The sequence below is a fragment of the Pleurodeles waltl genome, chromosome 8 (genome assembly GCF_031143425.1).
Source record: "Pleurodeles waltl isolate 20211129_DDA chromosome 8, aPleWal1.hap1.20221129, whole genome shotgun sequence".
Classification (NCBI taxonomy): domain Eukaryota; kingdom Metazoa; phylum Chordata; class Amphibia; order Caudata; family Salamandridae; genus Pleurodeles; species Pleurodeles waltl.
This window is the reverse complement of record NC_090447.1, coordinates 462,935,805-462,954,982: the sequence shown is the minus strand read 5'-3', so window position 1 is coordinate 462,954,982 and position 19,178 is coordinate 462,935,805. Positions and strand designations below refer to the sequence as shown.

Here is a 19,178-nt window from a genome sequence, read left to right as displayed (position 1 = left end):
AAATCTGCAAGAAAAGTGGATTTTTCACATAATAAAAACGTGGGAGTTCTTTGAAGGCGTAAACCATGCCCCCAAAATTATACGTTTGTGGGTATTCACATACCCCTTTCAGGCAATTCCCCTGCTGTCAAGGGCAGGGAGTGGTCTACCAGGGTGGGAACTGCAAGGCAATATCCTACCCGCCCCAATTTGCAATGGAAAGTGGTGGAGGGGTCTTGTTTGCTGGGGACAGACAAAAGAAATACATGTACAACTGGATGTTTGTGTGACGGTTACAAATTTTGCACATGCAAGTATTCTTGCATTGTTAAGTGAATCCCGCATAAGTGGTCAAAATAGAGGAGTATTTCTAATGGGGGACATTCACGACTTCTCTAAACTCTTTATGAAATCGGTCTTTTGTAGCTGTTAAATTATTAATCTAATGTCGCTTTTTTTCAGTAACCCTTCAATATTTTCAAGCAGTAGTCATCTTAGGTATTTGGCGTTTCCTATTTATTTGAACTTTCTTTTGGTCAGCCCGCACTAGGAGTCCACACACTGAGCACCTCTCGCCCCACAGGGGGCCGTCCAAAAATCAAAATTTACACATACAGACACCTACAAGTTATTTTGTGTAACTACTCCCCAGTTTTACCTACCCTAGAAGCCACTCCAATCTCAGGTTTTACACAAATATACAATTTTTGCAGACTGATATTTTTGGTTAAAATCCCCGTGCAAGGACAAGGGCGTAAAATACTGGTGTTTGCGCAGTCCAGTCAGAGACGCGCGGATAAAAACAACCTAACGAGTTTAGACAAACGCATAAACAAGAGTAAAGCGCTATCACAGAATCAGAGTGCACCACCACTAATAAACGAGGCGGTTGGATATTACTACTTAATGTCACTCCACTGCACCTAATGCAGGGAAACGTGAGATAGGGGCTGGTGCTTATTGGATTGTGCTTTTAAAGGCTGTTTCTGTGTACAAAGTAAGACAAAAATACCTATAACTCATTCCTCATAAGACAAAGATGGATTTACTTTATTACCAATGCCATCCCTGGTGGGTGAGCAATCAAGTAAACTGCTTGTTCTCCCGGCTAGAGACAGGGTTAATGAGGCAAACCATATTTGTTGAACACAAGGGCGAACGAAAAAAAATCATTACTAAATGGGTTAGCCTGGTGAAAGGCCAAAGGTCAGCTAGAAATGAAGGATTTATCCTAGAGCTTTTGATCCTTCGAGGCATCTAAACTTGTGCAAGACTGGCAAAATAAAAATACACAACTGGTGCCTATGCGTCCCATGTGTGCCCCCCTGGCACCTGCCTGGTAACGTGGTGTAGAAAAAAAATGCAATTTAAAAACCAACCACGTCTTTCACCGGAGATAAACTGCGCCTGTTAGCGCGGGACAAACTGTCAGTGTCTGACGACAGGTGCAAAGGCACTAAAAACAATCTTGATGAGAAGCTGCCTCCGGCTATAGGTACAGCACGATATAGCTGGAGTGGGAGGAACGAAGTGGGCAGACGGGGGTGGGGAAGAGGCTAGTAAGCCCTTGAAGAATCGGTCTAAACTAGCGGCTTGACTCTTACCAGGCACTACGAACATGGAAGGTTCAATCAACCGGCATCAGATGATTGTGGGCTCAAAATTAACTTGACCTCAAATATTCACAATCGAGCACCAGCAAAGTCCACAGGTTTTGCCATTGGGACCCACTGGCTTTGCCAATGTTTTTTTAGTCATGATGCACAGAATCCCAATGACAGGATAGGTAAAGAATTATAAAAAAAAAAAAAAACAACAACAAAAAAAACACACACACCACACACAGGACCAGCAGAGTTATTTTGCAAGCGCATGTAACAAACGTGAGCACACCTACAAAAGTAATGGAGACTTCTTTTTTCATGTGTAGTTGAACCAGTAACTAAGAAGAACAAACATGTGAAGTGTTTTTCTCAGCACTGGTGAAGGGGAGCAATACAGGGCGCAGAAGCAACACCTGGGGGGATAAGGCAACGTGGGGGTGCAGATGAGGGGTTTAGGAGCAACCAGGAGGACAAAGATATTGAGAAAGACAGCAAAAGTGGAGCTGGGGGGCGGGGGTACAAATTAGCAACTTGGATCAGGCAGGGCGGAAGCATACGAACAAAAAAACAAACAAAAAAATCAACAGGGAAGTGTGCAAGGGCGAGTGCAACATGGAGGGGGCAGGGATACGCACACATGAGAGAGAGCAAGCAATACAGAGAGCAGAGGGAGAGAAGCACATGACTGAAACAACTCCAAAAACATGCACCCAAAATGTAGTCTGTAAACAAAATAAAAATAGTAGTGCAGCAAAAGCAAGTAGTGGAAGCATTGTTTCCTAATGCAATGCCTAAATAGTTAAACCACTACAAACTGCACTCCTTCCCTCAAATTCAATACCTCCTGATGTCAACGTCCCGCAGACATTCCATGCACCAAGTAAGCCAGACACCATGTGCCCTATTACACGGGCCTCTGCATCCCTTCACGTCCCAGATACCATTGTCCTGTTTGTATGTAGCCACCCCTCAGTGACAGGAGTGGGTTAGTGTAAAGCAGACAGAACAAGCACTGGCAAAGCCAATAGGTCTCATCTTTGCAAGAGTTAATGGCTCTGCTAATGTGTTTTAGCCATGTTGCACACCAGCATGACTGCTGTTCAGCATGGCTAAAAGTTAGTGGTGTAATGGGGAGTGGCGCTGAGTGTCATGGAGTGGCATGGCAGAGAGAGTCGTGTATTGGAGTGGGATAGTGTGGAGTCATGCAGAGTGGCATACTCTCGAGTGGCACAGAGTAGAGTGGGCTAGTGTAGATTGCATTGGCTTGGAGTGTCGCAGAGTATAGTGGCGTTGAGTGCAGCATTCTAGAATGTGGTGGTGTAGATAAGAGTGATGCAGAGGGCAGTGGCGTACAGTGGAGTGGCAAAGAGTGGTGTAGAGAACAGTAGCGTAGAGTGGTGCAGAGTATAGTTTATCAGCAAAGAGTGTAGTGGTGCAGACGGCAGTGGCGTAGAGTGGAGTAGTGCAGAGTAGAGTGGCAGAGTTCAACTGCAGAGAGTACAGTGTTGCAGAGTAGTGGCAGAGTGGCGTGGAGCCCAGTGATGCAGGGTAGAGTGCAGTGGAACAGAGTTTAGCGGCATGGAGTGGTGTTCAGTAAACCGGTGCAGATTAGAGGTCATTAGAGGTCAGTGGTGTAGAGTAGCAGAGAGTGGAGAATTTATGGTGTGGTAGCACACTGCCATTACAAACAACACATTTTCAATTGAAATGTTCATTACATTTGCACAAACATACAGTTTTACTAATAAAACTATGCAGTGCACAGACAAAAATGTGTAGAAATCTCACCACCTAGTGTAATGGTTTGTTTTTATCATATTAAAGTATTTGTTTCAAACGCACTTAAGAAATAATGAAAAATGTGCTTCATTTGTGTTCCTAAACCCTGATATATTGAGAAATACTTACACAATTAATTTAAGTGTTGTTTGCTACAAAAAAAAAACTACAAAACAAAACCTGTCATACCCCCAGTAACCAGCGTGATTGACACATAAAACTTCTCACTTTAAAGTGAGAGAAAGAAAAGTAAACAAGGCCCTCGGAAGACAGCATTTGATATTTTACTTTGGTCTCTGAATGTACACCAAAAGTGACAAGATAAAAAACAATATTTACAAGCCTATTTACAGAAAAGGAGCACTCGGAAAGATACTGTAAATAATGTTTAGGCAAGGGAAAGTACCAACTCCAGTTGGACAGCCTAAAACAAATAAAGCCAGCAAATGAAAAGCAAGAAATGCGAGTTACAAAGCCAAATGCAAGCATCGGGCAGAATGCAATCCTAGGTCAGTTTTCTCAGTGTCGCTAAGATGGCTTTAACAAAGCAGACAGCTGCACTTTATGTTAGACAGCAACCTAAACACAGGAAAGCTCCCGTCTGTGAAAAGCATTACTGTGCAACTGCCCACTGCTCAGCAGAGTCTGCCACTCAATGACTCTTACTGCGCCGTGGCCTGAAGCGTTGCAGCCTAACTTGACAGCTACCAATGCATCCCCAATTCCGTCATCCCAGTCACACCGCTAATTCTCCCATGCCTTTGAATTTTTTTCTGCCTGGAAATTCATGTGTGGAAAAACATAACCAAAATCCGTGAGGAAATTAACAAATCTGCAGATTCGGAGATTCCCAACTCATGGGGACCGATATGATAAAAACCTGAAAACGAATGTGTGTGAGAACAAGTATTTCAACATAGAAACAAGGCAAGCATCGTTTTCCTTCCTGGAAAATACTGCGGGTCTCTCTAGCATCCAAAAGAACAATCATGCCCGAAATGATTTAAAAAAAAAAAAAAAAAAAAAGAGAACCAAAAATTCCAAATCATAATAATGACACAAATCACACTAACATTCACAGGAGGTCCATCATCACACCAGTGTCTGCAGAGCTCAACTCTCAGTCTTAACAGTTTGAACAATTCACTTATGGTGTGCAGGAGTGACCTACAACTTTGTACCTAGCACTCCTAGAGATCTTCTCTTAAAAATGTTGTCTTCCAAACTTCACCTGGAAAAACTGTATTTGCACTGTCATTCTTCGCTTTGGCTGACCAGAGATTCCCATTTCATACCTCCTGACAGCACAAATTCTGCTTCTACTATTCTGCACCATTGCTTCAGGGACCTCCACTCGTAGTCAATACAGCAGTTTTAAACACAATCTGGATGCCACATTAGGATAACTGAGGACCTTCGAGACAGTGACTATCTTTGCTTCCGATCCCCTTATGAGTCTGTACCCTGATTGCTGAGAGTACCTGACAATTCTCCAGTTCTCTGGTCACTTCCCTTCCAAGGTTCTATGTAGAACTGGTCAGAAATTAACCTGTGATTAGGAAGGATGGCTAGATCAGCTGATAGTTTTGTAAGGACTGGCACAACTATAATCTGTATCGAGCATTTAGTCATTATCCCCTCGTCTAGATTAAAGGGTGGGAAATGTCTTTTGAGGCATGAGGCACTGCCAGGATCCATCAGCTGGTTTGAAGCTCCAATTGTGATTTCAATCTTCCTCATTTCTTCTTTTGCCAATACTTGTAGGAGTCCGAATGGGCATGAGGAGGGTGTACGGACAGCATGAAGCAGTTAAGGGGAATCTTATGGGATATATAGTAAGCTCTGTAATCATTTGTTATAAAGAATGGAAGGAGATTATCATATTGTGCAGATACACATTGATAATGTTTTTAAAGCTTATGGTGTGGTTAATCTACGGACTATGTTCAATACGAGTTTGACTCATTAATGCTCACTGCATGATATGCTCTTTTACTCCTCTTAAATGCTGTTAAGTATGTTATCCTCAACCCTCAATATCAAATTTTGTCCCTAACACACCATGTGTATTTCCACATCTGTTCCAGGACTCCTGCTTTAGGTTATGTAGGTACACATTACTATAAACGTATTGTTAGTCTCCCGGGGAGCTTTCTCTGTTCTTTTGATTTGTAGGATGCAGGGAAGCTGACTGATATAGCCTTGTTGTGAAAGAGACATTCTAGGCAGTCTTCATCATGGTCATCTTAGTCTCTAAGTAATTCCAAATATGCTTTGGAAGAGATTACCTCCATCTTGTCTAACCCGGCTAGGTTCAACCTACAATTTATCTGTGAATGTGGTAGAAGTCAATTATTAGTGTGTATGCTATCAAAGCTTGGCGGAACCACACTTGGGTGTCCTTGCAAGGCTAGTTTTTCTGTTTTACCTTTAAAAAAAAAAAAAAAAAAAATAGGTGAAGAGTACGACCTACAATGCATGTGGGACCTTATCTGACTTGCTGTAGACTAATAAATTCATACTTGCAACACGTTTTTCAACACACCCCACACAGACACACACATATATTTTTAGGAGTATCCACTCTTGCGATGAAGTTTCCCCATCACTGAATGTCAGAGACCGTGTTTGCTGGTGCAACATCAGCTCAAGTGCCTAGTCTAGAAAAGACTTGTTCAGCCTAGAATGCAGTAGAAAACTATAACAACAAATGAAGTGTTTGCACCCAAATGAATCCATCAGCGAAGCAATCCGATTTGGAGGATGTTAATTGGTTCTCGGTTCATGGTACCTCCATGGCTAATTCACCCGCCACCCTACCTCTTCTTTTACCATTTACAGTTTTTCTGGATTGTTTTGTAACCATGTGGAGTGAATTCGTGGTTAACAGCGACTCATTGGTCTTAGAACCACGCTTTTTCAGCTCTATGATACGTTTTTCATGTTCCAGGTGTAGTTTGTGAAAGTTAAGTGTGTTTCTGTGCAGGTTTCGATCAGTGGAATTTTGGAAAACTTACTAGATTTACTTGCAGAGGAGGTCGTGCTGGCTACTGGATTCTGTAATAAATTGTTGGTTTTTTTGGTCCTCCCACCATGCCCTCTTTCAGCAGTTGGGGTTCACACATCTGCTGGATGTTTTTAATGCCCCAAGTATCCCTTGATGCGACTGTATGCTGCAGACATCACAGGCTGTTGCAAATCCAAAGTTTCCACATTTTTGTTTGTAAAAAAATGGGGTCCTGCCCGTGGCGCAAAGGACATTGCTGCCGAAAGGTGAGGCAATGATCATCGGAGAGACAGGTAGGTGAGGGTAGGCCAAAAGAGCATGTGACCCAGCCTTGCTTCAGGAAGGGTAAACCCAAACGCCCTCCTGTTTTTTTGCCCCCTCCTTGTCAGTCTGAGGTTGATCAGACACTTCGACTGCACCTAGACAGTCATAGGTATGTGATTTTTAATTTCGTTTTTTGGATTCATACCCGGTTATAACGAGCACTGGTAAAATATTGGGTTAGATGTCAGATACTAGAAACGTCAACCATGCACCGAGACTGGCGGCATTGTTCCTTATGCACCAGGAATCGATCGATTGGTCCAAGGTCAGTGTTGATGATAAGGCCAGATACAAAATGGTTAGGTGACTGAGAGGAACTGTTATGGCAAAAATTACAGGCATGAAAAAGAACGCAGAACACATGGTGGGTCAGCGTGTCTGAAAAGTAAGTTCTGAAGTCTGAAAGGATAGTGTGAAACGTGGTGCTGAAATATCAACTGTTAGTGTTTCAGTCTTGGCAACTTAGTGCGTAAGGAAAAAAATGTCAGCTTTGCACTTTTGTTCCATTGTACCTCTGGGAGGTGCGGCCATTGCCGGACGAATCACTGCTGGTGAAAGTGTTTTAATCCTCTGTAGGAGATTTACAAGTCTGCCACAAAGCGAGTGGTTTCTTTCTGACCAAGATTTACCACAAATGCACTGCAGTTTCGCGTTCACAGTTCAGTTGGGAAAAAACGTCGCACACTTAAAGACCTAATTCCACTATGAAGAACGAGGACAGACGAACTCTGCATTTTGCTTCAAACTTTCTGGCCAACTCTGTTCCTTCAAAGTCATTCTCGGTAAAAGAGTACCAGGCTGTGGCATGCACTGTTTCCTCCTGTCAGACAGGCGAGACTCACACAATCTTCATTCCTCCCACACAGAGTTCAGAGAAGGCCGCACCGAAGCAGCCCGGTGGAAGAACAGATGGCTGGATTTAAGAGGGATTACGGTGGGAAAAATACATGATAATTGAGTTCTAATTAAAAAATAACGTTTTGGCCAGAAGTTGCCATTCATAGACTCATTCCTTAATTGCAGCTATTTAAGATTAAAGAATACAAATTGCCTCCATCTCAAGGATTCCCTCGCCAAGTTAGGGAGCCTCAGATTCGAGCTCACGGGTCTGTGGTGAACAAGGAGCCATGTGGATGATCAATGCTTCTTGTGGGGACATAGAGATCAGAAACATTGAGTGCACTCAAAATTGTCCGGGCAGGACTCAACGGGTTAGAGGAAAAACCGTGGAACAGGAAGAGTTCAGCAGCACCCCAACAACACAGGGATGGGTATCCTCAGACAGGCCTGGTGACGCAAATACATACATCTACTTGGTGCCCAAGTACAACAACAAATAGCTGTCAACATTTACAAGAACAGACCTGTGGTTAGTGGAAATCACTGTGGTGCAAACAACTGTGTTCTTGAACACGTTCCCACAAAACTGTAAAAATTACATGTTTTCAAATTCTCATCATACGAAGTGGCAAAGGCAGTAGGCAAAACCAAATTATGAGTATGGTATAAATAGCATTCCTTGTACATAAGTTAAAAGAGGTTGAAAGATTACATAACTGTTGCAAAACAATCTTAATAATCACCAAGACTGCAGAGTTCCTGCTCTCTCCTCAACGGGAAATACACTGTACAAGGGCCATTAGTCACGACTCTATCTGGGTTCAGTCATGTAGACGATGCGTGCATTTTCCCTTTAACCAGCAGAGTCCAGACCAGACAGATACCTCTTACCGCCCTCCCCCACCCCCTGTGATAGGCCACAGAAGACTAGACGAAGGGCTTTCCTGTCTTTTCTGGTGTTTATTTACACCCCCTCCAACCTACGACAGTCGTTCTTGCTGCCCTAACAGGCGCTATGTGGTCACTTTATTCACCCCCCTCCCAAATCCCGCCAGCGCTCCTCTCCCACTGAGTACTGTTTTTGTTAGCGAAAGCCAGAAGGTTGCGTGCGTTCGTCGTGCAAATGTGATCACACAGCATACGGACACTGCAAATTAAGCCCCACCGTTTTAGCCCTGTGCACAGATTAAGTCTCGTGAAAAAAGTGAAAACACGCAAGTGTATTAGTGTCAATAGGTTTAACAATATAGTAGCTGATCCCAGCCATCCACTTCACAACACTGCATTCAGGTGGAGACGCTAAGTCTCACACCTTTTACAGCAAGTTCTCACGTCTTGGTATGTTTCAATCGACCGGGTGAATTTAGCTGAGCCTCGCGCCTGGCAGTACTACTTTATCAGTGCTTTAAATGCGCCGGTACTCTCCGGTACTGAGTACCGGCACTTTTTTATTTTGAGAGGGAGAGTACCGGCACATCTCAGGAAAAACGTAATACTTTTAATTGGAGAGTACCGGCACTTCTCAGAAAGAAGCAGGTACTCTATTACAGAGTACCTGCACTTCTATTTTTCCATTTAAAGCACTGGGTAATACATTACATATTGACCCAGAAATCATAAATATAACGTGTGTGGCTCTTGGCCAATGGGTAGAACTGTCGTTAACTGGTAGTCGGGCACATTGGATTTGGTCTCCCTGTTTGGTGGGTCGCAAAAGTCTTACTACAAGACTACATCAACTGATCAAGCAGCACCGTGCAGCGTGGTATCTCTGCAATAACAAATAACCATGAAAAGCAAGACATCTGATGAGGGCAGACATCGCGTCTCAAAACTTGAGCACTGCTCTCTTAAACAATACTAATAAACAACTAATCGAGTCCCGTGCGTCGGAATTATTTCCCTGCTCAAACTTGTAACTTTTGGCTCAAAAAGTCAAATCTCAGCAGCGAGTACCCTAAATGCATGGGCTCTTCCTGAAGTGCAAGTGCACTCCGCCTATTGTTCTCGGTGTCAAACAAGTCCAGACAAAAGGGCCCACCCTTCACAGTTAGGAGGACAGAAAAGAACAGCAAACACGCTCAGCACTCACCTTGTAGACCTGCCCATAGGTGCCATTTCCAACTACTTCCACCAGCTCAAAGATCCCAGCCGGGTCCTGGAACAGAGAGGGTTAATAGCAATCAGTAGGCTGCGAGGGAGGGTCACATCATAGAAGACGGGGGGGCGGGGGTGGCTCGGCTCTATGAGGCAGCTGTTGCTCCCCATTACTGCTGTCTGGGGCTAGCTGCCACAAGACTGAAAAAAGAGGAATAGTGGCAGCTTAAAAGCCAGCTGTACCTCACCATGCACTAGCAACAAAGCATCCTAACAAAAGAGAATATGTTTTAAAGATGTTATTTTAAATCTTAACGTCTGTGGTTGGGGTGGGGAAAGGGGTCTTTCGGAAAAATTGGCAGCATTCCCCTTCTCTGAATGCATGCAAACAAAGGGAGAATGAGACGTCTTAACTCCAACCACCAGGAGGTAAAACGGGCACAGGGAAGCCTTGAAACCGGATTCCGGGTAAAGCTGGTGCCACCACCCCCAGAACTCCCTGGCCAGCACGTGAATACACAAACACCGGGGGACATGCACGCCCCTGTCTCCCTCATTCATGTCTCGTAACAGACACCCTCCACCCTCTTTTGTTTGCCAACTCCCTCACACTCACCCGCAAAGAAGAGAGGTCTATATCCACCAGACTTTTCGCAGGAGAATCGTTCGCCATGGCCCCCTCTTCCGTGAAAACAACCCCCAAAAAATGAGGCGTGGAGTGGCAGCGCTCCCCCACCCCGCTTCACAGCACCCTAGTCCTCATTGGCGGCGGGTGCCTGCTGCTGTTTGAGCCGAACAATGCTTCTCTTTTGTGCGTTCCTCCTGAGCTGTCTCCACGCTACACCATGGTGCGGCTTCGGCTGCAGCTCCACTGGCAGGAATCGAGCTTCCTCCCTCCGCTCCTGGCCTCAGTCCTCCTTCCCCTCTAGGAAACATAGACACACACAGCGGAGGAGGAAAAAAAAAAAAAAAAAAAGACAAGAAATCGCAGCCACTCCCCAGCCTCAGCACCAGAGTAGAAAGCAGACTGGAATGCCGCGTCCAGCCCCACCAGCTGAGGGAATGCAAGTGCCATATTGGAATAGAAGATTTACCCTTGTTTTACGGCACTGGTTTTTCCCTGTCTAATTGCGTTATCACGCACGTTCCCTATAGGTACAAGGCAAGCACGCGCAGAATAGAAAAGTGACTGCGCTGGGCACTGGCATCTTGCACTTTAATTCCCTTGTCTGTATAGTTGCTAAGCGTACTGAAACCGAGAATAACATTTTCTTTTTAGGTAGGAGAAGCTCAACTGTCACGTGGGCCAATGTCAAGCAGTTAGCTTTAGTCTCACCTGTTCTTTTTAAGCTAAAGTAGGGCGCATTGTGGATTGTTTTTTAGTTTTGTTTCAGCATTGTGAGATTGAGCTCAGAAATTCCAAAATGCAAAGAGCTGTAGGCTGAAAAGATGTGACTGGTTGAAGGTTTCAGGGTACTTTTGGCAGCTGTGTTACAAGTGGAATAAGATGAGAGTGTGAACGCTGAGTTTTCTAATAAATATTCATGTGTTCTGAATGTTGAAATTGCATTGAGAATAAGTTAAAATAGAAAATAATGCACGCCTTGGAAAATGTGCCTACTTGAGTAGCCACTAGTAATCACAAAGTTTCCTTATTAATTGCTTATTAAAATTAAATGATGTGGTCATGTTTAGATTAATGTAGTAGTATGCTATATGAATGATTATGTATTATGTATTTGCTTTATTAAATTGTAGGTCTTAAGTTAGCGAGGTCTTGGGCCTAGTTGCACAGCCTCATGTTAAGTTGCACTGTTCAAATAATTCACGTAAAATGGCTGTTAAGAGAAATTAATACTTGCCTTGTTTCACTGAGTTGACCAAACGCTTGTAGATGTTTTTTTTTACCATGAGAACTGCTTGTTAGAATATGCTGTATTAGCTATCTTTACAATGTAAAGTTTAGTGTGTGTGAAAGCGATGTTACCAGGAGTTAACAATGGATGCACTGACTGAAGGATAGAGTGATACAAAATTGTTCTGTGCTGAGTCCGACGATGGGAACAGTAGAAGAGGAGCCAATCATCGACATGTGAAAGACAGTTTAGTTATATTTTAGATTTGAAGTTCTACTTTCATTGGACTAAATGTAAACGTACGATTCTTTGACCAATAGCAACGTGGGAAGAGTTTTAGATGATTTTAACTTAGCCTGACCGCACCAAGAGCAGAGAGGCTTATTCTCGTTTCCCTTCTTCACCGATAAGGTGTACTCGCCTTGATTTCCTTTGACTTAGAGAATTCTATCTTTAACTTTATTGCTTAGACTTTTAAATCTGAATGCTGATTCTTAAACTATGCTTTGCAAATGGTTTGGATAGCTTAGAGTCCCCTGTTCTGAACCATTCCCTTTCATGGTCTGATGCTGACCGAACAGATGTCCAGTTGACGCAAACAGTCGCAGCTTGCTGATCCATACTGAGGAGAGGTATTAATCAAATGTTATTGTTTGATGTAATTTGTCTTTTGTTTCTAGGTATCAACCGCCAAATTTCATGGAGCCATAGCTAGATGTTTTCCAAATTTTGGTTGACTAAATTATTTTGCATGAAGCCCAAACATTCTATTCTAATCAGAAGGTTAGCTAGGACATCCAAAGAAAATGTTTGCTAATTATTAACAACAGATTGTTGTCGTTTCTTTGCTGAATCTAAATGTATGCTATTTCTATTGCGCAGTTATTCTTGTTATTGATTTGTACTGTAACCCTAGAATGTGTCGTAATACATGCATTGGTTAAATTGAGATTCTTTAGAAGATTTGGTCAACCATTGTAGTTTCTGTATGCATATCATTTGATTTTGAGACTAAGTTAGGTGATATTAGCATTGTTAATGTAGGGAAATAAACATTCTAACTTTTACATAAAGGTGTGGTTATTCACAGCCAAAAGGGTCATGGTGTGTGGAATTACTGACTCCCAAGATAATTGATAATGTTTATTGATATTTGTTATTGATTTATATTGAAATTCTGTCCTATGGTGGGATTTACGCTGTAGGAAAGTACCATCTTTGTTGGCATGTTACCCCCATTTTTACCTGTATGTCAGTGTGTTTTTGCCTGTCTCACTGGGATCCTACTGGTCAGGACACCGGTGCTCATAGTTTATGGCCTAATGTGTGTGGTGTGTATAGTGTTTGACTGTGTCACTGAGGCTCTGCTAATCAGAACCTAGGTGCTTATGCGCTCTCTGCTTTTAAATTTGTCACTATAGGCTAGTGACTTCATTTACCAATTTCAATTGGCACACTGGACCCCCCTTATAAGTCTTTAATAAATGGTACCTAGGTACTCAGGGCATTGGGGTTCCAGGAGATCCTTATGGGCTGCAGCATTTCTTTTGCCACCCATAAGGAGCCCAGACAAACCCTTTCACAGGACTGCCACTGCAGCCAGCGTGAAATAGTGAACACATTATTTCATTGCCATTTTCACTGCATTTAAGTAACTTATAAGTCACCTATATGTCTAACCTTCACTTGCTGAAGGTTAGGTGGAAAGTTACTAAGTGTGAAGGCACCCTTGCACTAGCAAAGGTGCCCCCACATAGTTCAGGGCCATTTCCCGCGACTTTGTGAGTGCGGGGACACCATTACAGACGTGCACTACATATAGGTTAATACATATATGTAGCTTCACAATGGTAACTCTGAATATGTCCATGTAAGGTGTCTAAGATCATGGAATTGTCCCCCTATTCCAAATCTGGTATTGGGGAGCCATTTCCATGCATCCTGGGGTGCTCCACCATGGATCCCAAGTACTGCCAAACCAGCTCTCTGAGGCTTGCAATGCAGCTACAACTGCTGCCACCTCACAGACAGGGTTCTGCCCTCCTGGGGTCTGAGCAGCTCAGTCCCAGGAAGGCAGAACAAAGTCTTTCCTTTGGGAGCAGGGTGTTACACCCTTTCCCTTTGGAAATAGCTGTTACAGACTGGGGAGGGGTAGCCCCTCCAGCCTCTGAAAATGCTTTGAAGGGCACAGATGGTGCCCTCCTTGCATAAGCCAGTCTACACCGGTCAGAAACCCATTGTCCCCTGCTCTGGGGTGAAACTGGACAAAGGAAAGGGGAGTGGCCACTCCCCTGTCCATCACCATCCTAGGGGTGGTGCCCAGAGCTCTCCTAGTGTGTCCCAGACTTCAGCCATCTTGCTTTACAAGGTGTGGGGCCACTCTGGAGAGCTCTGAGTGGCCAGTGCCAGCAGGTGATGTCAGAGACCCCTCTTGATAGGTCTTTACCTGATAAGGTAGCCAATTCCCCTCTCGGGGCTATTTAGGGTCTCTACTGTGGATTCTCTCCAGATTCTACTTGCAAGTTACCAGCAGGAATCCTCTGCAACTACTACTTCATCCTCTGACCTCTGATTAACCGCGGCCTGCTTCAGGAACCGCTGTAACAGCAACAAAGTATCCACAAGGGATACTTTTTTTCTGCAACTTCAGCTCCATCCAGCAACTGCAACAGTTCCCATGGTGTGCACATTCTGAGGACTCCCTGTCTTCACCCTGTACCAAAAGGACCATAAGAAATCTCCTGTTTGGTGACAGAGTCACTCCCCTGCTCACTCAGGCACCTTCTAAGTCGACGACCGGTTCTCTTGGACTCCTCTCCTGGCGACAAGCGTACTCCTTGGAACACAGAGGGTGGACCCCATCAACACAGACTGTCCTGAGGTCCTGCTGTGGCAATTTGGAGGAGGTAAGACCTTGACTTCCCCCAGAACGACAGTACCCCTGTGGACCGCGTCTTCTTCACCTCCTGAGGCCTCTGTGCACTATTTGCAAAATTCCTTTGTGCACAGCTGTAGGAAAGTACCATCTTGCCTGGCATGTTACCCCCATTTTTACTGTATGTATGTATGTATGTTTTTGCCTGTGTCACTGGGATCCTGCTAGCCAGGACCCCAGTGCTCATAAAGTATGCCCTGTATGTGTTCCCTGTGTGGTGCCTAACTGTATCACTGAGGCTCTGCTAATCAGAACCTCAGTGTTTATGCTCTCTCTCTGCTTTTAAAATTGTCACTGCAGGCTAGTGACTAATTTTACCAATTCTGATTGGCACACTGGAACACCCTTATAGTTGCCTAGTATATGGTTCCTAGGTACCCAGGGTATTGGGGTTCCAGGAGATTCCTATGGGCTGCAGCATTTCTTTTGCCACCCATAGGGAGCTCAAACAATTCTTACACAGGATTGCCACTGCAGCCTGAGTGAAATAACGTCCACGTTATTTCACAGCCATTTTACACTGCACTTAAGTAACTTATAAGTCACCTATATGTCTAACCCTCACTTACTGAAGTTTAGGTGCAAACTTACTTAGTGTGTGGGCACCCTGGCACTAGCCAAGGTGCCCCCACATTGTTCAGGGCAAATTCCCCAGATTTTGTGAGTGCGGGGACACCATTACACGCGTGCACTACATATAGGTCAACACCTATATGTAGCATCACAATGGTAACTCCGAACATGGCCATGTAACATGTCTAGGATCATGGAATTGTCACCCCGATACCATCCTGGTATTGAGGGAGCAATTCCAGGCATCCCCGGGTCTCCAGCATAGAGCCGTGTACTGCCAAACTAACTTTACGGGGTTTTCTCTGCAGCTACCGCTTCTGCCAACCCTCAGGCAGATTTCTGCCCCCCTGGGGCCTGGGCAGCCCAGTCCCAGGAAGGCAGAACAAATGATTTCCTCTCAGAGAGGGTGTTACACCCTCTCCCTTTGGAAATAGGTGTGAAGGGCCTGGGAGGAGTAGCCTCTCCTGACCTCTGGAAATACTTTGAAGGGCACAGATGGTACCCTCCTTGCATAAGCCAGTCTACACCAGTTCAGGGATCCCCCCAGCCCTGCTCTGGTGCGAAACTGGACAAAGGAAAGGGGAGTGACCACTCCCCTGACCAGCACCTCCCAGGGGAGGTGCCAGAGCTCCTCCAGTGTGTCCCAGACCTCTGCCAACTTGGATGCAGAGGTGTGAGGGCACAATGGACAGCTCTGAGTGGCCAGTGCTAGCAGGTGACGTCAGAGACCCCTCCTGATTGGTGCTTAACTTTCTCTGTAGCCAATCCTCCTCTGAGGGCTATTTAGGGTCTCTCCTGTGGGCATCTCACCAGATAACAAATGCAAGAGCTCACCAGAGTTCCTCTGCACTTCCCTCTTCGACTTCTGCCAAGGATCGACCGCTGACTGCTCCAGGATGCCTGCAAAACCACAACAAAGTAGCAAGAAGACTACCAGCAACATTGTAGTGCCTCATCCTGCTGGCTTTCTCAACTGTTTCCTGGTGGTGCATGCTCTGAGGGCCGTCTGCCTTCACCCTGCACTGGAAGCCAAGAAGAAATTTCCCGTGGGCCGACGGAATCTTCCCCCTGCCAACGCAGGCACCAAACTTCTGCATCACCGGTCCTCTGGGTCCCCCTCATCCTGACGAGCGTGGTCCCTGGAACACAGGAGCTGGATACAAGTGTCCCCGACAGTCCAGTGGTCCTTCTATCCAAATTTGGTGGAGGTAAGTCCTTGCCTCCCCACGCCAGACAGTAATTCTGTGTACTGCATGAACTGCAGCTGCTCGGGCTTCTGTGCACTTTTGCAAGACTTCCTTCAGCACAGCCTAGCCCAGGTCCTCAGCACTCTGTCTTGCATTGCCCAACTCACTGAGTTGGACTCCGACTTCGTGGGACCCTCTTTTATTGTGCTGAACCGACCGTCGTGCTCAGATCTTCTAAATGCCTGTTCAGGTGCTTCTGCGGGTGCTGCCTGCTTCTGCATGGGCTCTCCGTGTTGCTGAGCGCGCCCTCTGTCTCCTCCTCCAACGGGCGACCTCCTGGTCCTTCCTGAGCCCTGGCAGCACCCAAAACCTTCAACCGTGACTCTTGCAGCTAGCAAGGCTTGTTTGCGGTCTTTCTGCGTGGAAACAACTCTGCATCCTCCAGCACTCCATGGGACATTTTCTGACCAAAGGAGAAGTTCCTTATACCTTCCGTTGTTGCAGAATCTTTGGCTTCTTCCACCCGGAGGAAGCCCTTTTGCACCTTCACCCGGAGTTTAGTGGGCTCCTGCCCCCACTGGACACTTGCATGACTCTTGGACTTGGTCCCCTTCCTTTTCAGGTCCTCGGGTCCAGGAATCCGTCTTCAGTGCTTTGTCAGTCAGTTGTTGTCCTTGCAGAATCCCCTATCTCGACTTTACTGTCTTTCTGGAGTAGTAAGGTAACTTTACTCCTACTTTTCAGGGTCTTGGGGTGGGGTATCTTGGACACCCTTAGTGTTTTCCTACACTCCCAGTGACCCTCTACACACTACACTATGCCTGGGGTCCATTCGTGGTTTGCATTCCACTTTTGGAGTATATGGTTTGTGTTGCCCCAGGCCTATTTTTCCCTATTGCATTCTATTGTATTCTGCAATGTTTGCACTACTTTTCTAACTGTTTTCCTTACCTGATTTGGTTTGTGTGTGTATATTACTTACCTCCTTAAGGAGTATATCCCCTGAGATACTTTTGGCATATTGTCACTAAAATAAAGTACCTTTATTTTTAGTAACTCTGAGTATTGTGTTTTCTTGTGATATAGTACTAAGTGATACAAGTGGTATAGTAGGAGCTTTGCATGTCTCCTAGTTCAGCCTATGCTGCTCTGCTATACCTACCTCTATCAGCCTAAGATGCTAGAACACTTCTAATCTACTAATAAGGGATAACTGGACCTGGCACAAGGTGTAAGTACCACTATGTACCCACTATAAGCCAGGCCAGCCTCCTACAACAGCCTGGCCCAGGTCCCCAGCACTCTATCCTGCGACGTGAACTCTCTGAGTTGTTCTCGGGGGGCGTGAGACCTTCCTTTGTAGTGCTGCACCAACCACATTTTGCACCTCCTTTGTCCCCGTGTCCTGGGACACCAGTGGGTTCTATCTTGTGCTCTAAGGGCTCTCTGAAGTGCTGACATTGCCCTCTTCTTCCTGACACAGAGTTGAGGCCCCCAGGTCCTTCCTGGGTCCACATAGCGCCTAGTTTACACAAAACGCAACTTTGCCTGAACCAAGGCTTGTTGGAGGAATCCAGTGCCAAAACTCGCCTGCATCCAACTTCACGACTTGGGACTTCCTTTGCAACCTGCAGAAACCCACTGGCATCTTCCTAGGTTGCATTTCTGCAGTCTTCGTCCAACCGGGGACTCTTCTTTTGCACCCTCTTCTGGGTTGGCAGGGGCTCCTGTCCTTCCTGGAACTTCTTTTGACTTCTGGACTTGGTCTCCTTCTTTTGTAGGTCTTCAGGTCCAGGAATCCACTGTTTGTTGTTTGTAGACTTGGTTGGTTCTTGCAATAATTCCAATCACGAGGTGTAGTGTGTCCTAAGGAAACTTGCAGTACTTTACTCCTACTTTTCTGTGCTCTGGGGTGGGGTAATTTACTTACCTTTACTGTATTCTTACTCTCCCAACGATTCTCTACACACTACACTTGTCTAGGGGGGAATATATGATTCGCATTCCACTTTCTTAGTATATGGTTTGTGTTGCCCCTAGACCTATTTTCTCCCATTGCATTCTATAGCATTTCCTATTGTTTGCACTATCCTATGTCTAATTACTTACCTTATTTTGGTGTCTAGTGTATATATTGTGTATAATAGTTACCCCCAGAAGGAGTATTGCCTCTAAGATATATTTGGTACTGTGTTACCCAAATAAACTACCTTTATTTTTGGTAACACTGAGTATTGTCTTTGCTTGTGTATAAGTACTGTGTGACTATAAGTGGTATTGCAGGAGCTTTCCATTACTCCTAGTTCAGCCTAAGCTGCTCTGCTATAGCTACCTCTATCATCCTAAGCTGCTAGAACACTACTACATTTCACTCAGAAGGGATAACTGGACCTGGTGTAGGGTGTAAGTACCCAAGGTACCCACTACAAACCAGGCAAGCCACCGACATATGCTAAACATAGTCAAAAGGTCCATCGAACCTCTAACGCGTCCTCTTATGAATTAAAGATAAGAAACCAATTAAGGTCAGAAGCATGGACAGAGATAGTAGCAGAATATGATGGTTTGTCTCCTTAAGAGCCCCTCATAAAGGTCTGGTACATGGTTTGTCTCCTTAAGAGCCCATCATAAAGGCCCGGTACATGGTTTGTTTCCTTAACAGTCCATCATCATAAGGCAAAACTGCATTTGCCCTCGAGAGAAGGTAAGAGAGTAGCATGGTTATATCTCCTTATGAGGCCACCACCAAAAGTTTCCCCTTGGAAAATAGTGGGCACCCAGATATTGTAGTGGGGTGATGATTAGTCCCCTAAAGAGAGAAAATAATTCGCAGATTGGATAAGAGAAATTGGTGAAAGTTCAGGTTTTTAGATTCGATGATACAAAGGGAGAGAAAATGTGTCCCTAAGAACTTAAGAGTGACTTTCTCAGAACCTTTGAGCTTGCCAATGATTGTGTGAGGATGTTATCGGCACTCTAGTAACAGTGTGAATGGAA

The 19,178-nt window shown here is 45.0% G+C and overlaps 1 protein-coding gene across 11 annotated transcripts in view; it reads right to left on the bottom strand.

Moving 5' to 3' along the window:
• Positions 1–10,587, bottom strand: part of MAP4K4 (mitogen-activated protein kinase kinase kinase kinase 4) — a 513,631-nt gene extending 503,044 nt beyond the window's left edge. For 8 of the 11 annotated variants that reach the window (XM_069204415.1, XM_069204417.1, XM_069204419.1 and 5 more), the window contains exons 1-2: positions 10,247–10,587; positions 9,626–9,691 (exon numbers count right to left, since the gene is read on the bottom strand). In XM_069204415.1, coding sequence (XP_069060516.1) covers positions 9,626–9,691; positions 10,247–10,303 — 123 coding nt within the window. In that variant the 5' untranslated portion in view covers positions 10,304–10,587. The remainder of the gene's footprint in view (positions 1–9,625; positions 9,692–10,246) is intronic. The other 3 variants (XM_069204418.1, XM_069204425.1, XM_069204426.1) reach the window with 1 other exon arrangement.
• Positions 10,588–19,178: the final 8,591 nt, after the last annotated feature.